At 42.8% G+C, this 22,791-nt stretch overlaps 1 protein-coding gene and 1 pseudogene across 2 annotated transcripts in view; both read right to left on the bottom strand.

The window, feature by feature from the left end:
• The window catches only part of SLC23A2 (solute carrier family 23 member 2), an 833,120-nt gene that overhangs the window by 300,730 nt on the left and 509,599 nt on the right, over positions 1-22,791 (bottom strand). For both annotated transcript variants that reach the window (XM_085636370.1, XM_085636369.1), the window contains one exon: positions 12,687-12,785. In XM_085636370.1, the coding sequence (XP_085492496.1) occupies positions 12,687-12,785 (99 nt within the window). The remainder of the gene's footprint in view (positions 1-12,686; positions 12,786-22,791) is intronic.
• LOC146784408 (homeobox protein Hox-B5a pseudogene) lies at positions 585-12,395 on the bottom strand (annotated as a pseudogene).

Raw genomic sequence — 22,791 nt, 5'->3', positions numbered from 1 at the left:
GCATGGGCAGAGAGCTCGCTGCACCTCCGGGCAATAAGACAGGGTTCTGGGAGAGGGGCAGAAATGGTGCAGCACCTGCAGGGCACCCAGACAGGGCTCTGGGCAGGGGCAGAGAGCTGGCTGCACCTCGGGGCACTTCGATAGCGCTCTGGAAGAGGGGCAGACAGCGTGCAGCACCTGCGGGGCACCCAGTCAGGGTTCTGGGCAGGGGTAGAGAGATTGCAGCGCATTCAGAGAACTCAAACGTGGCCCACAGCATCTGCGGGGCACTCCTCGCTGCCTTCAGAGTTTAAATAATTTCCAGAGCAGCAGATTTAATTCTTACACCTAGCAAGAAATGCCAAACCACCCCTTAAAGTGGATTTTGTTTAGCTGGCCCAATTATATTGCGCAGATCAGTGTCCCCTACTTGAAATAAAGTTTTACGCGCTATAAAGAAAGTGTAACGCTGCACCTTTGCTGTAGCTAGACTGCATAAAAATAAAAATATGAACTAACACCGTCATGAAAAATAATACATTCCAGCATCCTTCGAATTAGCCGTGGCTGGCCGACATTTCAATATAGCAGCAAACCACAAACATTTAAAGCATCTTCCAGCGCTCACCCGGGGGATACATGCGGGGCTGGGCACAACTGAGCGAATTCAGCGGGGCGCAGGGAGGAAAACAAGACATTTTCTTCACAGTTACAAGAAATGAAAGAGCAGTACCGTGGCTGATGTGAAGTTTCCGCACTCAGGTGAAGATCTGCGGTTCTTGTCCGTCCCGGGAGGCGGCCGAGGGGTTGCTGGGGGGCTCTGCTGGCACCCTGCTGCTCCGGGGGGTGCCTTCCTTCGCCTCCGAGGAGGCGCTCGTCTCCTCGAGTTCCGTGAAGTGGCTGGAGCTGCCGGGCATCGCCTGCTCGGACAGGTGGGACGCGGAGGAGGAGGACGGCTGCTTGCTGTTGGAGCAGGGCAAGGGCTCTGGCAAGGACAGGGAGCAGCTGGGCGTCTGCCTGAACCTGCTCTCCTAGCTGTCTCCCACTGCCCCAAAGTGTCCGGAAGAGGCTTGCCGGTTGACTGTGAGGTCCATGCCATTGTAGTTATAGCCATACAAGCTGGAGTGCATGCTGCCAGAGTCCCTGTAAGAGCCGTTCATGGCGCTGCCAGTTCCATAATTTAGCAACGGATATTCGGGGCCATTCGCATAGCACCCAGAGAGCGAGTTCACAAAGTAAGAGCTTATTTGGGTTATTTTGGAGGATTTTGGAGGCCTCGATTTGTGGATCGTGGTTATTACCCTTCTGCTTCGGGATTTGACAAATTCATGAATTATAGCCCAAGCACTGAACTTCGTTTAGCTATGTATGCGGCCGGATATGGGGGGTGCGCGCCGCCGAGTCACGTGCCTTTGTTGACCAGTCGTAAATTCTCACTGATCACACTTAAAAAATGATTGCCTAATATTGCCTATTGACCTCAAACACTTCATTTGCATGTGTGACTGGCCGCCTTGTCGCCAGCAGAGCCAAACAAGCATTTGCAATGCAATAGGTCTCGCATTTATGCGAGTTTGAGCTATTGACTTTGCAAATAACAATGCCTTTTTATTTTTGTTTTAGTTTTAAAAACATAAATAAAAGGCATGGTCATTTACAATGCCATTAGCTGAAACTCGGGTAACTGCGAGACCTATTGCATTGCAAATGCTTGTTATTCACATTAGCTGAGATAAAAATCAACAGAGGACCTATAACTAATACTACTTCGATTGTGGTGGCAATTTATTTGGTGCCTGTAGTTTCCAAATACACACACTTGCCATTTTATTGAAGTAATGATAAAGACTGATTTACGAAATCATAAAGTACTCCTGAAGTTGTTGGCCCAGCGCAGGTGATGTACTTATGTTCTCTTTGTTTGCAATTATACTTTAGGCCAACCGTCATTATTGCCTCTGTTTTATGGAGTATTGTTTGTGTATCCTGATGAAAGTGGTCCCTTTTTTGGCTTTTTACACCGAAACAGGCATAAACACTCCCTATGCGGCCACTGGAAGAAAATGTGCAGTGGACTCAAATAGAAAGTAGGAGGACAATTACGCCAATTTAAAAATTTTAGCAGATGATTTTGTATCAACTGTGTATCTAAATTAGCGATTGATACGTCTATGCAAGTGTTGCAGAAACAAACAAGTTATAAAAGAATTATAATATTTTGAATCAGTTATTTCCCCCTCCCGGAGTCTATTAACGACTAGAGTGGTAAACAAAAAACTACAGGAATAGCAGGTTATTCAGTTTGTTTAGAATGTTTGGATAGATTACCAAAAATACCACAGAGGGACTTTAATACCTGTCAGGTGACGATCATGAAATACAGAATTGTAATTACATGCTTATACCCTGGCCCTTCAACAAAATTCAAGGAGCTTGTACCACTCAAGTGGCAACTAAAACCTCGGCAGCACCACAAGTTACATATACTTGTCTTGAGCATGGTGGCACAGGCGCCTGGATATAAGGGCTCTTGGAGGCTACGTCTCCACCAATATTTATGATAGGAGCTCTAGGGCTTGGCCAGGGCCTTTGACGCGGTTGATCCTGGTCAAACCCTAAGGGAGACAGCACTCAGACAAAAGGACAGTGTGATGCAATAGCAGAATACAGGAAGGCTCCAGCTCACTATTGCATGGCTTCTTCGTGTAAACCTGGCATTAAAGCGAGTTGTACATCAGAAGGATGCTGCAGGGAGCAAAACACACACACACACACACACACTCCCATTTCTCACATGAAAAGCATTTGTTTTACTCGTTGAGAAACAGCCCCTTCCAACCAGCCAACTAAAATTACCTCAACATAGTTTTAAAATAGTGTCTTTTTAAGTCATTTAATTGGTAAACTAACCCTTAATATGCGGGTAAATTGCATACAACTCACAACAGTTAAAATAAAATCCAGATGCTCTTTTCAAATTTCTATTTCTGACTTTTTTTTTTTTTACAGCTCTCTCAAAGGGCTGCTTGAAGGCACTAATAACAAGTATGTGCAGTGCAATAAGTCTCACATTTGCAAGGGTTTGAGCTATTAGTACTGTAAATGATAATGCCTTTTATTTGTTTTGAAAACCTGCAAGCGGTGCGTAAAGGCATTGTCATTTACAACGCCAATAGCTAAAACTCTTGCAAAGGCGAGACCTTTGTGGCACTCAAGCTTTAGCTGTAAACATCGTAAGCTAACGCGCAGGTGCCGCAATTGCTTTAAAAGTAAAGAAATAGAAAAAAAGTTTTAAAAATATTTCTTCACTTTTGAAGCAATCACAGCACCCTTGCTTTAGCTTAAGATTTAAGATGTTTAAAGCTAAAGAACGGGTGCCACGATTGAAACAAAAGTAAGGAAAGAGAAAAAAAATGGTAGCCACACGCTTTTTGTTTTCTATTTCTTTACTTTTGTTACAATGGCGGCACCCGTGCTCAGGCCCTAAACAACATGAGCTAAAGTGTGGGTGAAGCGATTGCTCCAAAAGTAAAGAAATAGAAAAAAAAATTGCTTTTTTTCTATTTCTTTACTTTTGAAGCAATTGCGGAATCCGCGTTTTAGCCAGAGATGTTTAAAGCTAAAGAGCTGGTGCCACCAATGTAAAAAAAAAAAAAAAAAAGTAAATACATTTTAAAAATGGGATGTAGCCGCGTTCGGGTATCATAAGGAACAAAAGGAATTTGCGGCTGCCATCATTAGTGCTGCGGCGTGCTGCACCAGTTAAATAAAAAAGAATAAACCATTACAGGAGAGCAAAGTCCTTTCGAAAACAGTGCTCGGAGTAATTAAAACTTATCGAGTAACAACACATGTAACAGGGGGTGTTCTCATGGGAGGTTACAAGAAGAGAAAAGGCAGTACTGAGGAGGGACTACTAAGCCTTTTGACCAATGAAAAGCCACCATTTACAAAGGACAGGGACAGAAGCCAATTAAAATACAGCATGTCTCGAAGAGACTGCACAAGAGCTGCCTAGGCGAGACCTAAAACCCCAACATGATCAAAAACCTATGAGATCTGATTAAGTAAAACTACGCTTGTGTCCCTTGTCTCCCTTTCTATAGCGTATCATAAATGTGTGATTTAAATGATAGGTTACCACCACTGATATTAAAAGACCCAATTGATGGACGGAATGCAGAAGAAATCAAAACATTCACCCCCAGTCAAGAGATCTGGGTTAAATCCATCATTCTTTTGCTCAGCATGCCATCCCAGTTTAGACCTGGCCATATGCAAACCAGTCTTGACCCTGTGCCCGAACTGCCAAACCAGGTCCTCCCTGGACCGGAAACAAGCATCCTAGGACCGGTTTCGGGGTTTCAACCCTCATCAGCCAGGATAGCTTGAATCCAGTGGCACAGTGAGCCCGGGTCCCACGTCTGGGCATACCTGTCGCACTTAGGGCGAGGAAGCAACAGACACACAATTGATGGACGGAATGCAGAAGAAATCAAAACATTCACCCCCAGTCAAGATATCTGGGTAAAATCCATTATTCTTTTGCTCACCATGCTACCCCAGTTTAGACCTGGCCATATGCACATCAGTCTTGACCCTGTGCCTCATGGGAACAGTCCATCCCGAACTGCCAAGCCAGGTCCTCCCTGGACCGAAAACAAGCATCCTAGGACCGGTTTCGGGGTTTCAACCCTCATCAGCCAGGATAGCTTGAATCCAGTGGCACAGTGATCCCGGGACCCACGTCTGGGCATACCCGGCCCACTTAGGGCGAGGAAGCAAAAGACAAACAAACAAAAAACTCGTACTCTATCCCTGTACTGGGGTGAATGAATGACCTTGTTCTGGCTTCTGTCCATTAATTATTATTTTTGCATTTGTCACCTCGAGTGGGACGGGTATGCCCAGACGTGGGTCCCATGCTCACCATGCCACTGGAGTCGAGCTATTCCGGCTGATGAGGGGTGAAACCCCGAAACCGGTCCTAGGATGCTCGTTCCCTGTCCAGGAGGACCTGGCCTGGCAGTTCGGTTGGGCGCATGGTCAATACTGGTTTGCATATGGCTGAGATCAAACTGGGATGGCATAGGGAGTAAACAAAACGATGGATTTAGGCCCAGATCTCTGTACTGGGGTGAATGTATGACACTGTTCTGCATTCTGTCCATTACTTGTTCTTTTTGCATTTATCACGGACATTAATCAGTTGGGTTTCCAAATATAAAGGATACGGACTTGTTAAAGCACTCTTTGCATTCCTTTGTGTTTTATTAAATGCATTATTGAATGAGAAGCACGCATTATTTTTTAAATACATGCTTATGTATTGCCTCAAACGTTTACTGTTTTACAATGGCAGGTAGATGAACATGAATGTAAAAAAACACAGCAATTCAAAAGTTTTCAGGTCTATTTGATCACATTGTAGTTTGTACCTCAGCTGCAACTGTAAAAGAGTATGAGGTGGCTGAGACAGAACTTCCACTGATGAAGTGATGTTATTATCTTTGTTAATTTGATGCCCACCTGTTTTTCAAGGACTTGTTTTTTGCTTTTTAGGGTCAAGACATCGCTGGTTGGTTGGCGCTATACAAAATGAACAGACAAATAACTTCTTGGTAGTCTTATCACCAAAGCAGAATGCAAAAAAGTGCAAAGTAAGACCACCTTCAGAGCAGGGGTCTCCAACCTTTTCTGCAATAAAAACTACTTATGTTCAATGAAAATTATCCCAAGTTACTAACATTATTAATGCTGTAATATTGACCATGTCAGACAAGATTACATTAGTGGCCACCCCATGCGAGATTACCAACAGTGATCATTTCAGTGCCTCATTCAGGGATGCCAGCAGTAACGGTAAAAAAAATCTTTATTAATTTGGAATGCAGGTTAACGGGTAACACATGACAGCCATAGCTGCAATGCCTATGACACCAGATAATGATATGAGTAATAAGCCTCCCCAATGCCATTTGATTTATTACTCACATAGCAGCTTTAAATATATTTTAGAAATCAAACCATTTTTCTCCAAACATCAGCTTATGCGTCCTGAAAATACACACATTTCTGTCTCGAGTACATACTTTTTAATTTTGAAATACAGATATTAATTCAATCAAAACAAAACTTTACAATGTAGTTGGCTGGGCTGCACAAAGGAAAGCTACCTACAGGTAGGACACCAGCTAATCATTGGGGAAGCCTGCCCTAAATTGAATTGCGATGCTCCTCTTAGAACCTACAGGACCTCACTTTTTCCCCTCTATCAACCAGTCAATAAGATTGAGCTTGGGAATAGGATGAAGTCTGGGAGATGGTAAAATAAGACCAACTGTAAACAAGTCAGTATTCCACTATTGTCCAATTCTCACCTTTCACAATTTAAAGTCATACAAACATTAGCAGGTGATATGGATGAAAGTTCCGATCCTTGTCAATATTGAAAGAAGCATGATTCCGAGAAGCTTACTGTCAGAAAGAGTGCTGCCTTGGAAAAATGCATTCAATGAATTATGGCTACATAAGGCATTCAGAAGATCTCAAATGCGGACCTGAAAATGCAGGTCATAGCACATGAACGGTGAAACTCTGCAATGTCACCTTTACTCTGGTAGATTCCACTGGTGGGTAGGAACACACACTTGATTCAGGAAAAATATCAATGTTATTTCCGATGCAGAACAGTCAACATGTGATGAATCAAACAAGACAAAGAGAGGGTAGAAGAAAAATGGGGAGAAATCTTAAAAAGTTAAATAAGCTGGTCCTTTAAATTATGTAGATTCTCTTCTACCAATGAAGGAAATTGTTATAATGTTTTTGTTGTTATATGCATCTTCCTTTGCTGTTGTATGTGTGTTTTATCATCTTCATACATTTGATTGTTTTTGATTATTATAAGGGGGAGATGTGTTGTAATGTACTTGTTTCTCAATGCACTGTCCCTATTGAGGTTCTCTGCCTTGCTGCTCAGCCTATGGTGAGGTCATCCAGAATGTTCAGTGGGTTTGTATTGAAAGGAGAATCAGTTGGTGTGGAAGGGCTGAGCAGCAAGGCAGAGAACCTCAATAGGGAGAGTGCATTGAGAAACAAGTACATTACAACAGCAATCTAGGTAAAAAGCAATGAAAATGTATTTTTCTTCTGGATACGAAGATGATACCTTGGGAATAAACAAAGACAGCAAACAGAAGGCGGACTTTCTCTAAGGGAATCTGCTTGATATTCTAAAGTTCTAGTACATGCTAATCTAAATTACTAATGTCATCACAATTAGTGATATAGATTTGGAATTTCAGGAGCAAAGCAGAACATTAAAAACGTATTCTGGGCTGGGGAAGTCAATCTTTCACCAGTACAGGTTCCACATTTGAAATCCTGGAATTAATTTAAAACCCTCATTCATGCCATCAATTTTGGTAGAATGACCAGCTTCACAAGTTCCACGATTGACACTTGCATTGGAGAGAAGCATGTGATGCATTTTTTATCTGCAGTGAGCTCTGGACACTTTAAAGCGGCTACACTCTCTAAAACAGGAAAGTGACTGCCCCTCAATTACATGAAATAACTTTAATTTCATTACCTTGTAATTTTATTTACTTTTTATTGAATGGCATTTTGTATTTCGCGCTAAAAATCGAAACGGACTACTACATTATGCCAGTCTTCTCAATCTTTTTTTAAAATGTATTTTGAGTTTTATATAGCGCGGGCAGAACCTGAGGCTATCAAAGCGCTTTACAGCATCGTAAGTCATTAACAGACATTCATAATACAGTCCGATTGTAGTGTTGAGATTTCAATCATTATCAATTAATAAAAGTACCATTTTAGTGAAGCAATTTTTAGGTCATTTAGTGGGAGGAAAGGCTTAATTTTGTTGAGGAATTTTAGGTTATAGAAGGCACCCTTCGCTGTAGACCTTATGTGTGTGCTCATGTTTAAACCAGAGTCCAGAGAGATCTCTAGAGACTTGGTGGTGTCCGCCAGAGTCAGTCTGCAGTTCCGAGCGTCCAGGTTATTTAGCCATTCTTGGGTCTGTGGAGACTACCCGTTGTTGGACAAGACGAGAATGTCCGTATTTTCTTGGTTGAGTTTGAAGTGGTTATACGAAAGCCAGTTATGAACTTTTAGGAGTGTGGCATTAAGCTGCCATGTCGTTCTAAGAGGATATTTCCAGGTAAAGCGGGTGTCGCCTGCGTAACGGTGGTAGGCAATGTTTGCTTGTCTAAGTACAGCAGTGAGGGGCTGCATGTAGATTTTGAAGAGTCAGTAATAGGAATGAGCCTTGGGGGGGGGGGGGGGGGGGGGGGGGGGGACACCTTCGGTGATGTCAAGGATATTGGGCGTTGAGTTTATTTTGATTAGTTGGGAGCGGTGAAACACTGCAGAACTATGCGGTCTGCTCTGATTGTTGTTGCAGGGCGTCCACAAGTAGGTTATGGTCCCCCGTGTCGAAGACCGCAGATCGGTCTAGGAGAATGAACAGGCAACATCCGTTTGTGTCTAGGGATTTGTGAATGTCATGTGCCATATACAGTTTTTCTGTTTCCATTCCTAATACACTGCTGGTGTGAATCAAGTGGGTTATTGGTGTCAATGTGTTGGCTGAGTTGGGACAGAACACATTTCTCGATGATTTTTGCCAGGAACAGAAGGTTGGAGACCGGCCTAAAATTGTTACTCCAGGTCTACGCCAGTATTTAAAAAAAAATATTTTTTGCAGGGGGGTGATTTGACCCGGTTTGAGGCGGCTAGGCATAATACTGTTGCTCAGGGAGCTGTTTATTACCTTGGGCCACAAAGGGGTTATGGCGTGGTTGAGGCTTTTTGCCACGGAGGCTGGGAGTGGGTCTGCATAGTGGGAGGAGGGCTTGGAACTTGCAATCACTATTGAAATGTCCTCCTCCGTGAGTATGTTGAATGTCTTCCAACTCTTTGGTGCTGTGGAGGGCTTGGGCACTGGTTGGGTCCGGTAGTTCCTGGGAGAGAGTCCTCTATTTTGGGGGTGGAGGAGTGTGGCGAGGTTATGTTAACCTCCATTGTGGGAGAAGAGTTGCTAGTAGAAGTGTGCGTGTGGTGGTGCAGGGAGAGTTCGATCTTTGAGATTGTCATTGAAGAATTTTGGCAAAGTTATTGCATCGTTCCTTTCAGACAGGGGAAGCCTCTATGGTGGTTTGTTGTTTGATGATGTTAAAAAGTTGTTTGGGGCAGTTTCTTGCTTTGTCAAGCACATTGTGGAAGAATGTGTCTTTTTTATATGATGTGATTTTGTAAACGCCTGCGTTCTCTTCTGAGCTGGTAGACGTGGGCTGTGAATGAGTTAACTCTCCAGAGTCTTTCAGGAGCTCTAACTTGTCTTGTTTCCAGTTAAGGTCTTTGTTGAACCAGGATCATGAGGGAGTGTCTCTGACCCTTTATAATTTCAGGGGGTTTATCTAATCAAGGGCGGTTTTCACTGTTGCGTTGTAGTGAGACGTAAGCTCCTCTGTTGTGAGGTTGTCTGAAGGAGGAGGGAGTAGAAGATTTTATTTTCCAGGTCGTTTAAGGGGGATCTGGTTGGAGTTTCTAGACCATTGGAGGGTTTTTCGAGATGTGTTCAGGGGTGCTTCCCCTTGGTTGATGTGGTGATCTGCCCAGTCATTTGGAAGTATGTTGTCTATGCTTATCGCTTCATTTTGAACATTTGTTGTGGGTTTGGCCCTTGCAATGTAGGGTGAGATCTTGTGTAAACTTCAATTGTTTTGTATAACCAGAACCGTGTGCCAAAATCCTCTATTTTTTACATTTATTTTTTGCATATTTATATAGCGCGAACTCGATCCGAAGGTATTGGAGCGCTTTACATGAGCACCGTGTTTACATTACACATTCAGGCACGGGGAGATTAAGTGATTTGCCTAGAATCACAGGATGTTGCAGCGACCCCGAGGCTCGAACCCTGGTTTCCAGTACCAAAGTCGGCAGTCTAGCCGATGAACCACATCCTCTCCCTCTCCATGCAGGTCAGGTGCATGTGCGCATAGGGTATGAATGTAGTACATTATGTGGGAGTAGGACTCTACCTTTGTTTGCGTACTGAAGCCAGTGTGATCCATCTTGGATGCCCCTTGTTTAGCATGGCACAACTTGGAGGATAAAGACAGGTTCCCCAAACAGTGTAAGTGCATTGTCTGCATTGCTATGGCTGGAGATTGGACATCCTCACACTTAAGGAAAGAAGGGATAACTCTAGAAATTCCATAAAGACTTTGTTAGCAAGGGGTCGCCAAATCATTCTTCCCGTGCACTGTCATTTGGTAGATGCTATAGGTGAAACTGCAGTTTCTAAGTTTCAATATGAGGAGGTTTCTAGGCCTGTCCTGCTCTTTTGCCTGTCCTTGATTATTGCTTTAGAAGGGCTGTTGACAGGCCCACGCAGAAACCTTATACTACCTTGTGCCCATGTGGTGGGGGCTCCTGCTTTGAGGCAGCCCCAGAGCTACCTGCTATGAGAAGCATTGCATTGCTTTAAACAAAAGGCTATGTCTGGAGAGTAGCCCGAGCCACTTGTTAAATAATCAACCCAAGCTGGTTCCAACATTTGAGACAGTGGATCCACATTCCCTATCTGGAAAATGCATATAAAAGTAGAGTTTAATCCATGCATTTTGTTCCAATCGAACGTTCTGAACCAAGGAAGGCAGCAGTCTGCAGAGTATTTGAAGAGATACAGTGTAACCAGGGCTGGTGTCTGCCTATCAGCCAGTCTCCCAGGGGTGGAGGGACATCAACTGAAGTCTTCCCTTTCTGCTGGAAGAGCTGGCAGTCTGCCAAATGTCTAGAAGCCGGCTCACCTGCTGAAAAGGGGAAAGGGTGCCCTACAGGAGAAGAGTCTGCCCATGAGAAGAAACTCGGGCTGTTTCAGCCATGAGAAGCACCCAGAGAAAGTGGACTGCATTGGACAGTGTAATCAGGAGCAACGTACTTTTGAGTGCGTCTCCTAGTCTGTGTGTGTGTCCCTGGCTGAGAATTGTACGCAGGACTTCACATAATTGAGTGTGTCCTTGTCTGTTAACAGCCACAGTGGACTGAAAACTGATACTGCTGACACCAGAAGATCTGTTGCTGCTGAGTGAACCTCAACTGAGCTGGGTTGCCACAGCCCACTTCATTACTGAGGGAAGTCGATTAGCCTGACTCAGGCTGCAACTTCACCCTGAACTGTACACCTGCATTGCTGCAAACATTCATCAGCGCAGTTGACGAGCAGAGGTTGCTGTACAAAGCCAACATCACCCGACCTACGGGATAACCACATAGGCACCAAAAGGCTTCAACCATGTAAGGAGAAACAGATTGGGATGCACTCCTAGGAAGTCCCACACATGGACTTAAGACTGTCTGTCCAACTTACCCCTGGGTAATAACTGTTGACCGAGTTGTACATCTAAACTCTGTGAGGTAAACAGTGTCCTAAACTGCACCTATGCTTAGTTCATGCCTCTGCCACCAATAATAGGGGTCACCAGCTACTAGGATCACCCGAGTAACCCTGGGCGTAGTAATATGCTATGCTTGCGGAGCGTAGTTTGTGCTACTACACACTACGCGAATTGCACGTAGCAGAGTGCAAAAACGGGTAGCGTAGCGGGCATTTTTTGCTTGCTCGCGGTCCTCAATGTCAAGTTGGCGACTGCGAGCGAGCAAAATCAACATCCCGGCAAGACTTTTCCTCGTTCGCGATCAGCAACATCAACTTGCCGATCGCGAGCGTGAAAAATAAACCTCCCGGCGAAAATCTCAACGCGGGGAGGTCAGGTTTCTCATTGCGAGTGGTCGTGTATGCTCGCGACCGCTCACGATGAGAAACTACCAGTCCGCGTTGAGAAAGCTGCAGCTCAAGTACAAATCTACTCAAGCGGCAGAAAATGACCGCTTGCACTGTGCAAGATGTCGTTTGCAATGATTGCACAGTGCGGACAAGCATCCGGCTCTGTGCAATCAGGGCGAACAGCATTTCCCTACCGCACTACACAGTTCGCGTAGTGCACTACGCGTAGTGCTACTATGCAAACAACGCCCAGGGTTACACCCGAGTGGGAAGCGAATGCTAGAGCGGCAAGACATAGTGCACTGAGCACAACCAGGGATCCAACTCTGCACTGGCTAACATATTTGGGTGGTGCAGTCTTTAGTTTTGTTGGGTGATTAAAATACTTGCTTTTACAAAAAGACAAGGACTTGGCTGGATTATATTACTGTGCGTCTAGTTTGATTGTTGAGTTCTTGCCCTACACATTTGCGCCCCATGAAGCCTTGTAATTCCTACCTCACTACCATGAGACTCTAGGGCAGAAAATATACTTGACCCAGTTTGCATAGCTGTAGCAGTCTGATCCCCAGTAGCAAAAGACTTCAAACATGGCCACAGCCTAGGAGCCCATGTCTGATCTATGGTCCCTCCAATGGGGTCTGAAAACGGCGCAGTAAAAACTATTTTATACAAGTAGGTACCAACATAGGAGATGTTTTCTACCAAAGGGTTTTTGATTCTAATGTATCACTCACTGCCTACATCATTCAGAACCTCTTGATGGGCAACATCACCGTCCCGGACACGTTGTCAACTACAATGGAATAGATTTGCTGCTTGAGAACACCTGGTAGGTAAATACATTGAACTTGTTGGCTAAGTGTTCATTTGTAAAGGGTACCTTTTCCACCGTGCCACTTTCTGTGGTGTAGATGGCCATGAGCTCCGTGTCCTCGTTGTCCTGATCTCCACTGGGTGTGGCCCCTCCATTGATAACCACCTAATGACACAAAATATAGATAACATTAATTTCCCAAAAACACTCTAAAAACAGACTAAGGAAATATTTATCTCTGCAGCTTTTTGTCATCTCATTTGCACTGGTGCAGCATACGCCCTTCAAAATGCAGTATATGCAGAACTGGCTTTTAAACTGAAAAGTGATACAACAGTTGATCAGTGTTAATATTAAAAATGTAACAAAACAGCAATTGCAAAGTAAGTAGCTCTGCCCTTGGTAAGCTGCTGTGATGGTTATGTGTTGCTGGCAGCATAGGCCAAGAAAAGAAAGAGAAAACATTCAATTGCCTAGACATGGCTTCCATATGCCTGAGGTAAAAATAAATTTGATTGAAAAAAATTTAACCACTGCACGTAGTTTTAATACAACAAAATGTTTTGTCTTATCAGGCAGGTGCACTTAGAACAAGCATAGACGTGCTTTTTAGCTGTACTCAATAGGAAAATGGAGTTCTTATTGGGACAAATACAATTTACTACTCGCTTTTAAAGACTATAATCTGCTGCAGTTTAAACACATAAGAATGACCAAAATAAAAGTGATAGACTAGAAAGGAAAAACAACTGTAAAGTAATGTGCTGAACCACCGACACCTAAACGCATTTCTTTTTAGGCAGATGTGCCCATGTGATCCTGGAAAACAAATCAGTAACTCGCAGTGGAAGGCAGCAGTGAATGAAGCAAGATGGCCACTGAACTGTGCTGTATGTTGTGGCCAGTAAAGCCAAATGTGAATAACAGTTGAACAGACCAATGGATTGATAGGGGCGAGTCAGAGGCTCTCTCTGAATTAATTTTTCTTTATGATTTATTTACCAATTATTTTCATTATATGAATCTGGGAAAAATCTAAATCTGTCTCTATGCCAGACCTAAAAAAAAAAAGTAGCTCCTAACAGAGCTAGTGGACATAAAGACTACAGTAAGATGGGGCATACACTTTTTTAATTATTTCAGAAAACCAAATGAGCACTTGTTATTCCCAACACCCAATATCTACATAGGTGTGATGTAAATGTATAATCTTTTATATTGCAATTTAAGATTAAAAGTGCTTTAAAACAGCCAAATCCACAATATTAAGCGATATGGGACTTGAAGCACAGCAAGACACATTAATCAGAATCACATAATGGGGAAGATTTGTAAATTCGCGATTTATATTCCGACCGCCATATTATGAATACAGCAGTCGGAATTTAAACTGGCCGGTCACTCTGGCTGGACTCCGACTGGCTCAAGAAGCCTGTTGGGCAGTTGAAGACAGGCCCGTAATCACTATGGACGGCGTTTCCGCCTTAGGGATTACAATGTCTGTTTCGGACAAGCTTTTCATGTTGGGCTTTTCGACATGGAAAGCCTGTCGGAAACAGACACTGGGGGCCCCTAGCGGGGTCCCCTTCAACCTTCGGCCTCCAGTTGGGTGCCCCCCTGTTAATCCCTGCACCGGGTGGCAGGCACACTGAGGTGCCTGCCACCAGGTGCAGGGATGAACAGATTCTCCCATTAGTCTATGGGAGCTTGTGCTACGGCCACAGCACAAGCTCCCATAGAAAATGGGAGTAAGCAACTGCACAATGTGCAGTTGCATTGTAACTGCAGTGTCGGGACCGCTGACAGGAGGTCGGTCGGTCCCAAGACCGCTACGGTGTCGGTCGGAGGCAACTCCAACCGACATTGTAACGAGGCCCAATGTGTTCAAGCGCAGATAATGTTTATTAAAAGCAGTTTATGCAGAGTCAAATATAACTCCTTCCTATAGTAAACTTTATCCAGAATGGTATTTACTATAAAACACAAATCAGATATTTTATAGAGGTTTTCATTTCAGTATATTTTCTATAATGGAGATAACACTCAAGTTATATGTAAAATATCTGGAAAACCACAAAACCTGAGCAGTAGAAAGCTTGGCCTAATTTAAGGGGGGAGGGGTGACCGAAATGTAATTTTCAAAGGTTAACCTTCCATTCAGCAAATACATCACAAAGCTAAGCATATATACTGCCGAAAGGGCTAGCAAAATACAGTACTTTCTACCTTTGCATGGAATTTATTATACTCTTTAAATACTCATCACTGCTTTCAATCACAATCTCTAATATTTACCATCCATTAAGAGTAAGGAGTACAGCAGTGACAGTTAGTGCAGGCAATGTGGAATTCCACCTCAAGATATGCATCAAGATGGAACTCTATAATGCAATCTAGCCACCAACTCATGAACAAAACCTAACAATGTATGTTTAGAGTCTCTAACACATCGCATCATGGAATGACTACTGCTTGAACTGCAGTATCTCTAAACATAGTAGAATTTTTTTAACTGAGAACTCTGCTGGGGAAAACCATGAAAAGGCACCCAAAACCAATTTCTTCACACTCGCCAACTAAAGCATTTTCTGACATGCTCAAAGAGATGAATGACTCCTTACAGTAATACATGGATTAAAACAGCTACACCTTATTCTTTAAAAAAGGAGATAGAAGTTACTAATATCAGTGATTAGCTAGGAATGGGTAAAGCAGAAAAAACACATAAGAAAGCCAACCCTTGCAGCAGCTCATACCCTATTAAACCTCAGCTTGTATGCAAAGACTTGTTCTTTGAACATCAAAGTCAATGGAAGTCTACTCTTGTCAGTCCCCTAGCACAAAGTAAATAGATCTTCAAGTCTTAGCAAGTACTGAGATTGATGAAGCCTCACTCTAAAAATCCTCAAACTCAGAACCAACAATGGTTCACCTCTAAATTGAACTATAACAAAGCTTTACAGCTGGATCTTGGGTAAGACCAAAGTGATCATTTTCGGGAATAACTCCAACTTTTGGTCTCCTAGATGGTGGCCAGACGAATTGGGGACTCAACCAACACCAGTTAAAAAAGCAAAAAACATAGGAGTACTAACAGACACCAGGCTCACCTTTGGGGAGCAGGTGAATGCAGGGACATCTTCCAATCGGGATGATTAAAAAGATATTACAACTGCCACCCCAGGAATGTAAAACAAATTATAGTAACCTCCCTTATCCTGTCAAAAGGAGATTATTGTAACTGTCTATATGTTAATATACAGCAATGAATTGCAACTTCTGCAAAATGCTGCAGCTAGACTGCTAACAGGCGTACCTATATTTAAGTCTGTACAAAATGAAATCAAAAAGCTTCATTGGCTTCCGATTAGGCAATGCATTTGATTCAAAGCTCTTTGCACTGCCTATAAGGCACTATATGACTGTGGCCGATGTCAACTCAGGCAGTGTTTTAGACGGTATATTCCCAACAGAACCCTTCGCTACTTTGAACAAAGATAGTAGTAGTTCCTAAATTCTAACGAGCTAACTGGAGCGGCAGAAGCTTTGTTATCTGTACAGCCAAGGTCTGGAACCAACTCCCTCTTCACAAACTATCCTCCCCAGGTTTGTTCTCATTCAGTAGAGCACTGAAAACATGGCTCTTTAATAACTAGACTAATCCCAGTTGATTCATTATTCCGCCCATAGATGTTTCCGAGCTAGCACCACTACGTCCTTGGGTAACCGCTGCGCTTTATAAGTTAATTTAACATATCAGAACATCTCTACATTAATGGACAGATTGGTTAGGTTCTGTTATATTAATTTGTATAGCTCACTAATCACCCGTAGGGGTATCCAGGCACTTGGACAGGTGTGTAGGTGTGTGGTCCCCAAGGTGTTTATACAAAGAGTCAGGGCTTCAGCTTCTTGTGGAATTCCATAAGTGAGGAGGAGGCTCTGATGTGTTGAGGGAGATTGTTCCATGTCTTGAGAGCAATGTAGGAGAACGAGCAACCTACAGTTTTGTTTTTGTGGATTCATGGATTGTGCAACAATTAAAGTGAGGCAGAGTGTAAATGTCTGGTGGGTGAAAGCGATTCAGCTGTTCAGGTATTCTGGTCCGGTGTTGTATAGAGCTTTGTGTGCATGAGAAGTTTGGATTGACTGCTCTTGTGCATGGGAAGACAGTGGAGCTTCTTGGCATGCGGTTTGATGCGAGTGCAGCATGGGATGTCAAATCTGAGTCTTGCAACAGTGTTCTGGATAGGAGTTGTTTGGAGATTCCGGCATAGAGAGTGTTGAAATAATCCAATCTGCTGGTGAGGAGGGCTTGCGTGACAGTCCATTTGGTGTTCTGAGGCAACCATTTGAAGATATTTTGTAGCATGAATAGGATGTGGAAGCAGAAGGTGTACAACGCGTTGACATAAGCCGTCATGTTGAGCTTGTCGTCTAGAATCATCCCTAGATTTTCTACATGGTCTGTGGGTGTCGCTCAGAGCTGCTAAGGCCACTAGGCGGGTCCCATTGGGATGTCGTTTTTGCCAAAGACCAGTAATTTTGACTTGTTGGAGTTGAACTGCAGGCATCAGGGAGAGGATGAGTTGGGCATCATCGGCATGGAAGATAACGGTGATGTCTTGTGATCAAATGCAATTGGCGAAAGGTGTCCTGTATATGTGGGGATGAGGGATATCAATCTCTTGGTCTTTAATGTGAAAGGTGACAGCCTGCCCCTTTGGGATTTTCCCATGATCAAGTAACAGATCCATTTGAGAGCAATAGAGTCTGTAGTATGGTCGAAATCGAGCAGTAGAGTCTGTAGTAAGGTTTCTTATTCTCACTCCGAAGATTCCAAAGAGGGGGTGAAAGGCCGGTAGGTACCCCCTCTCTTTCCTTTTTCGCTCAAGCTAGTCTCTCCCAAGTGTATTTCAATCTAAGGGTTTTTGTTTTAACGTTATGGCCCTCCTTTTTTGTTTTTCTTTGCAATTCCCGATCATTTCACAAATAATACACCTTTCTGGTGATACTTCAACAGGAAAAAGCAAATTGTGTTTCTAAAGCAGAATTAGCACACTTAATTTCCAAGTTTCCTCGCCACAGCAAACAAATGTTGCAAGTGGAAAATTCAAATACGGTGTTGAATTTTACACTCGCTTTATCTATTTCACTAAACAGTTTGCTAGTGCCTGTCCCTTGAGGCCACAACCAGGGCATCCAGTGGCCTGTAAACTATCCTCAGACTAAGACTAAGACTTCAGACAGAACAGACCCCACAACAGAATTTCACTACCTGTTCAAGGCCTTGTGTTCATAGCTACACCACAGCCTTTATTTACAGGGCATGTATCGCCAAGGAGCACCTCCAAAAAGAAATTGGGTCCAATCTGTAGAGGTACTTCTATTGGATTGCCATCTAAATGATTTTATTGAAGAAATTATTCTAAACGTTAAAAATAAAATAATAATTGATGGGACCTCTGCCTGTAGATCGGTTACAAAATGTATAAAAGATTAATTAACATAATGGCGATATAAAATGTTACTTGTTAAAGGTGAGAAGAAAACAGCAACAAAAGGGTATAAGCAAGGCTTGCTTAGAACCATACAGGCAAACCTATACATTTGTCTGTTTAATTATTTCGACATATTGCTAGAGAAACAGACAATGTCACTGAGTAATTGACTTTGTAACTCGTAGAGATCCAGCATATTACAGCTCTCCATTTTAACTTCTTGTATAGTGAGGGACTCGCTATTCTGACAGTGGTTTAAAGAGATCCGAACATATTTTTTGTTAGCTCTAACTCACTTTCAGAGTTGGTGCACACCAAGTGGAGGTGTGTTTAGCTTGAGGAAGTTGGGAGGCTTAGGCAGTGGAGGAGCAAGTCCATCAAATCAATCAGAAAACTGGAAGATCTACCAAACTAATCAGTAAAACAAGAGCTTTAGCAAAAAGAAAACCGGGACAGAATGTTAACCGTAAAAAGGGATAGCATGCATATTTACAAAGTCTCTTTGCGCAGTGCAAGTGGGCACTGAGAGACATGATAGAGCATCAAGAATGGGAAGTGTCAGCTGGTGGGTGGAATGAAGGAAAGATTTAGCTTTCAGAAATCCAAGCCCATCTAAATTACCCAAGGACTTGGAGGTCCTCCCAGGAGTGGGTAAAGTGCAACCCTATTACTGTAAAATTAACCATGTGGCACGTTGGTCCACTCAAGAGAGGCATTGGGTGTGAATAAGCAAAAACACAACTTTCTGTTGCAACAGATTTAATCCAGAGATTATGCGATTCATCAATTACCGCTGAGCAGGAGTCGAAGGGTGGGTCCCAATTACAGATGCAGTGGCCTGGATTTGTTTTTACTAGCGAGAGTGGGTAAGGTAGACAGAAACAGACAGTTATGGAGTTTTAAGAGTAAGCAACAGGGCTGAACAGTTCATACCAGGCAATTTGATGAGCTCAGAGATAAGGTCAGCTTAATATAGATGATAGAAATAGTTAAAGGAGGACAGATAATTACCTCCAAGATATTAGTAACTGACAAATAGTTTGATTGATTGGTAATTACATGGAAGGGACAGTCAGGACCAGGCAACAGGCAGTTGTCCCTAACATTTCAGCCCCTTACCTGATGCTGAGGCCATATGCCATAGATGGAAGTAGTCATTGTAAAGTCTACTCGCCCACTTGCAATGGCGAGTCAGATTTTATTAGGTGGTAGAGCTATTTTTAGCACCCGCGAGTGAACATAATCTGTAAAGGAACAGGTATTCTTTTCATTCAGAAAGTGAATGAGCAATAAAGATGCATTTAAATCTTGTTTTTATCTCAACACATTTGACGTCTGTTCAAGGAAAGAAGTGAAATATCAGTTTGTCTTTTTACTAAATGTTGCTCGGTATATTGTTCTCTCTCTTACAATGGTTAGAGGTCTTTTCAAGTGAGCTGTCTGACAATCATTGTGAAACAAAAGGATGTAAGATGACATTCTTTTCTAACAACATTTAAGTAGCTTGTAACTGAATAGTACTAATATTTCAAATATATCAGAAATTATGAAAGCACATGTTTTTGTAACTGAGAAGTGTGATGCAAACAATGATTTAAATAGGATCAAAATAAATCAGAAACTTTATTTAGCGATGTGCGAATGACATTTACAGAAACTATTTCCAATCACTGTTTGTACATCATATAGTTTTATCAGCAAAACCGCATGTCAGTGGGAAATTGAGGCCTCAATGTAAAATCTGCAGAATGCAAATAACAGTGTGTTACCACTTCATGCTTTAGTTATTTATTAAAAGTGATAGGTTTTAAACATGATTAGAGAAACATGCCTGTCTCCAACCGGATGACAATGCTGCTAAGAGGCAAGTCGGGGGTCATGTGTATCCTATATGTGGTTAGATTTGTATTATATATCGAGCAAAAGTTTTTATGCAGCAGACATGCTGAACTTGCATATTTGAAGGTGCCCTCAAATGTGATAATGAAGAAAATGGCAGCTCAGTGAACTAAAACATTTGCCCACGATCACATCATTTGAAACAAGTTTATGCGCCGAGAGCATTAGAATTAGGTTGAGTAGATTATTTGTTACTAGCTCTGCAGGTCTAGTAATATTTTTATAATTGTTCAAGGCCTGCCCTAGTTACACATGCAGTTTCAACTGCAGCCATCCTACTCCTCTCCATACATAAATCCGAATAAGTAAATATAATGATATAATTGATTTCACACCCTTCACCACATTACACTAAACCATATCCGGCACTCCCTGACTCAACACCCACGTCCCATAAATTACTTAGCAGCGCATCGCACCACTGAATAGACCCCACCCTATCATACATAACAAGGAATGCAGTGACTCTGTATAAAGACTTCACTGGCTTGGTCATTACATGGGAACAGAAAAGTAAAAAAAAGATACGATTGAAAAAGCAAAAGAAAGGTCAGAAAATCTTCAATAATATACCAAAAGAGAATCAAACACAGCTGCAGGTAGGGTAGAATGGGAGCCAGGCCATTACTGAACACAATAATATAGGCACAGGGAAACAGGGCCTGATGGCAATGGGCAAGGTAGAATATTGCCCAGTGGCCGGATCAGAGTACCTCCAACAGAGCTAGACAATGCCCCAATCACATACCCAAGAAAAGATCAGGCCCCACTACTAATGTCACTTATGCAATCAGGTAAAGAACGAGGCAAGGACTACTACTAACTTAAATCGGCCTTCTTTCCTAGTACAATCACCCATCAACATATAGGCAAGAAGGTAATCAGAATCATTGGTCCCTTAAAAGGGCACAAGAAATCCCCCAATCGAAGACGAGCTCTTCCACTTGCCGCTGAGGGACTAGTAATTGGTGAAGGTGTGCTGTACAAAAATAGAGTAACTTTCAATCCTTGCTGCCACTATTGCATGTTAGCCCATCACATAATCACTTGCTCCCATCATACATCCCCAGAGTAGTTTCTTATCCTGCCCAGTACTCTAGCCAATACTTTTCTCCAAGCGTCGAAAGTACACGTTCACAACAGAAGAACAACAAGCCCATAAACGCAGGTTGAGGGGTGACATTTCTGAGAAATTGTCAAAGAACACAAAACCAGTGTCACGAGTTCTCAGAAACCCTGCACTTTAGATCGCGGATTAGGGGCGATGCCAAGGGAAAGTTCTGATCTTTGGCTGTTCCCCAAGGAACATACATAATCCATGTAAAAAGATCTCAACTCCTACTGTTCAGACGGTTAAACTGTAGAGCTCTTAATCGCTGAATCGTGTATCAAACGAGAGGAGACCTTACTTTAGCCACTTAACCAATTACAACCTGAAATGGCTGCACCTGCGTGGATGTACAGCGAGGTAAATATTGACAACATATACCAGTAGGCTATGTAGTAAGCTCATTCTCCTACCTGTTGTAACACCGAATACGAAATTTAGTTTCCAGTTCTGTCATAGCCTAACACTATTATTACCACTCTGACTGTCCCAGGCTATTTGGATGGGTACTCATGTTTTTTCCCTGTTCGTTCTGTTTACCAGCATTACTGTGAGGAGTGATCTTCCTTTCCAGCCTCTCCCAGACAAGTGTCAACTTAAACTTTTGATCGAAAAGCACACATCCACTGGAATATGTTTGCTTATTCTGCAGTAGGAAAGATGTACTCTACTAATGCGTTTATATCACTCAAACGTCCAGTTTTCTCTGCGCTAGGAAGGAAACTGCAGTGCTGTATGTACTACTACACAAATAAAAACTTTTCAATTTCTTCATAGGAAGAGGAAAAGGAAAACTTCAGGCTGAAAGCAATTTGGTGGTGTTATAAGCAGGGCATGCCAGTACTGAGAAAACAAACCCTCCCCCATTCGTTGCTGTGGAGATCTAGGACCATTTAAGATATGTGCATTTACAAATTGCAGAGTGCGTGGGGGTGAAACACAACAAATCTTGATTTGGATAAGAGGGATCCAAGCGGACATAAATCAATCGAAGGACAGTACACAGGACTTCAAACATAATCCAGCGTTTGTCTCAAAGTCAACAAAGGTTCACTAGATTGGAGGTTAAGGTGAATTTGTTAAGATTCAGGACTGCTCTCGGATCTGGCGTTTTTAGGTCGAGCTGCCTGCGCTGCAAGCATGCTGTATTAGAGTATGCACTTGAAGCCCCACCCAGTCTCCGCCCAGATTTGTCATTGGCTTGTGTCATTGTCCTTCATAAATTATGGCTTCTGATTTGTAAATAGGCGTGTTAGTCCCTCCTTGGTACCGCCTTGTCTTCATTTGTAACCTCTTGTGAGGGCACGTCCTTTAACATGTGTTCGGTAGGCTTCAATTACAGCCTCAGAGCACTAATTCGTTTAATGGTTTTCAAAGACGCTCGCAACATCTTTTTTTTGTTCTTAGCATGCCACACCAATAGTGGTGGCCGTGCCTTTGTTTTACTTGCTGTGCCAAACACAGCTGCATGTTTTTTGTTTTTTTTACATTGCCCCTTGCCGCACTTACACTTTAATTTCGGCCGCAACACTATCCTTAAACGAGCCGAGTCTAGGCAATGGGGAGTGTCCGCCATCAAAGTGAAAGTGATGCATTGGGCCCTTTTACAAAAAAAAAAAAAGCATTGGTTTGTCAACTTCACAAACAAATGCTTATTTTTTGT

This window comes from Triturus cristatus, chromosome 11 (genome assembly GCF_964204655.1).
Source record: "Triturus cristatus chromosome 11, aTriCri1.1, whole genome shotgun sequence".
NCBI classification, from domain to species: domain Eukaryota; kingdom Metazoa; phylum Chordata; class Amphibia; order Caudata; family Salamandridae; genus Triturus; species Triturus cristatus.
Note: the sequence above shows the minus strand (reverse complement) of the source record. Positions and strands in the feature narration are given on the sequence as shown.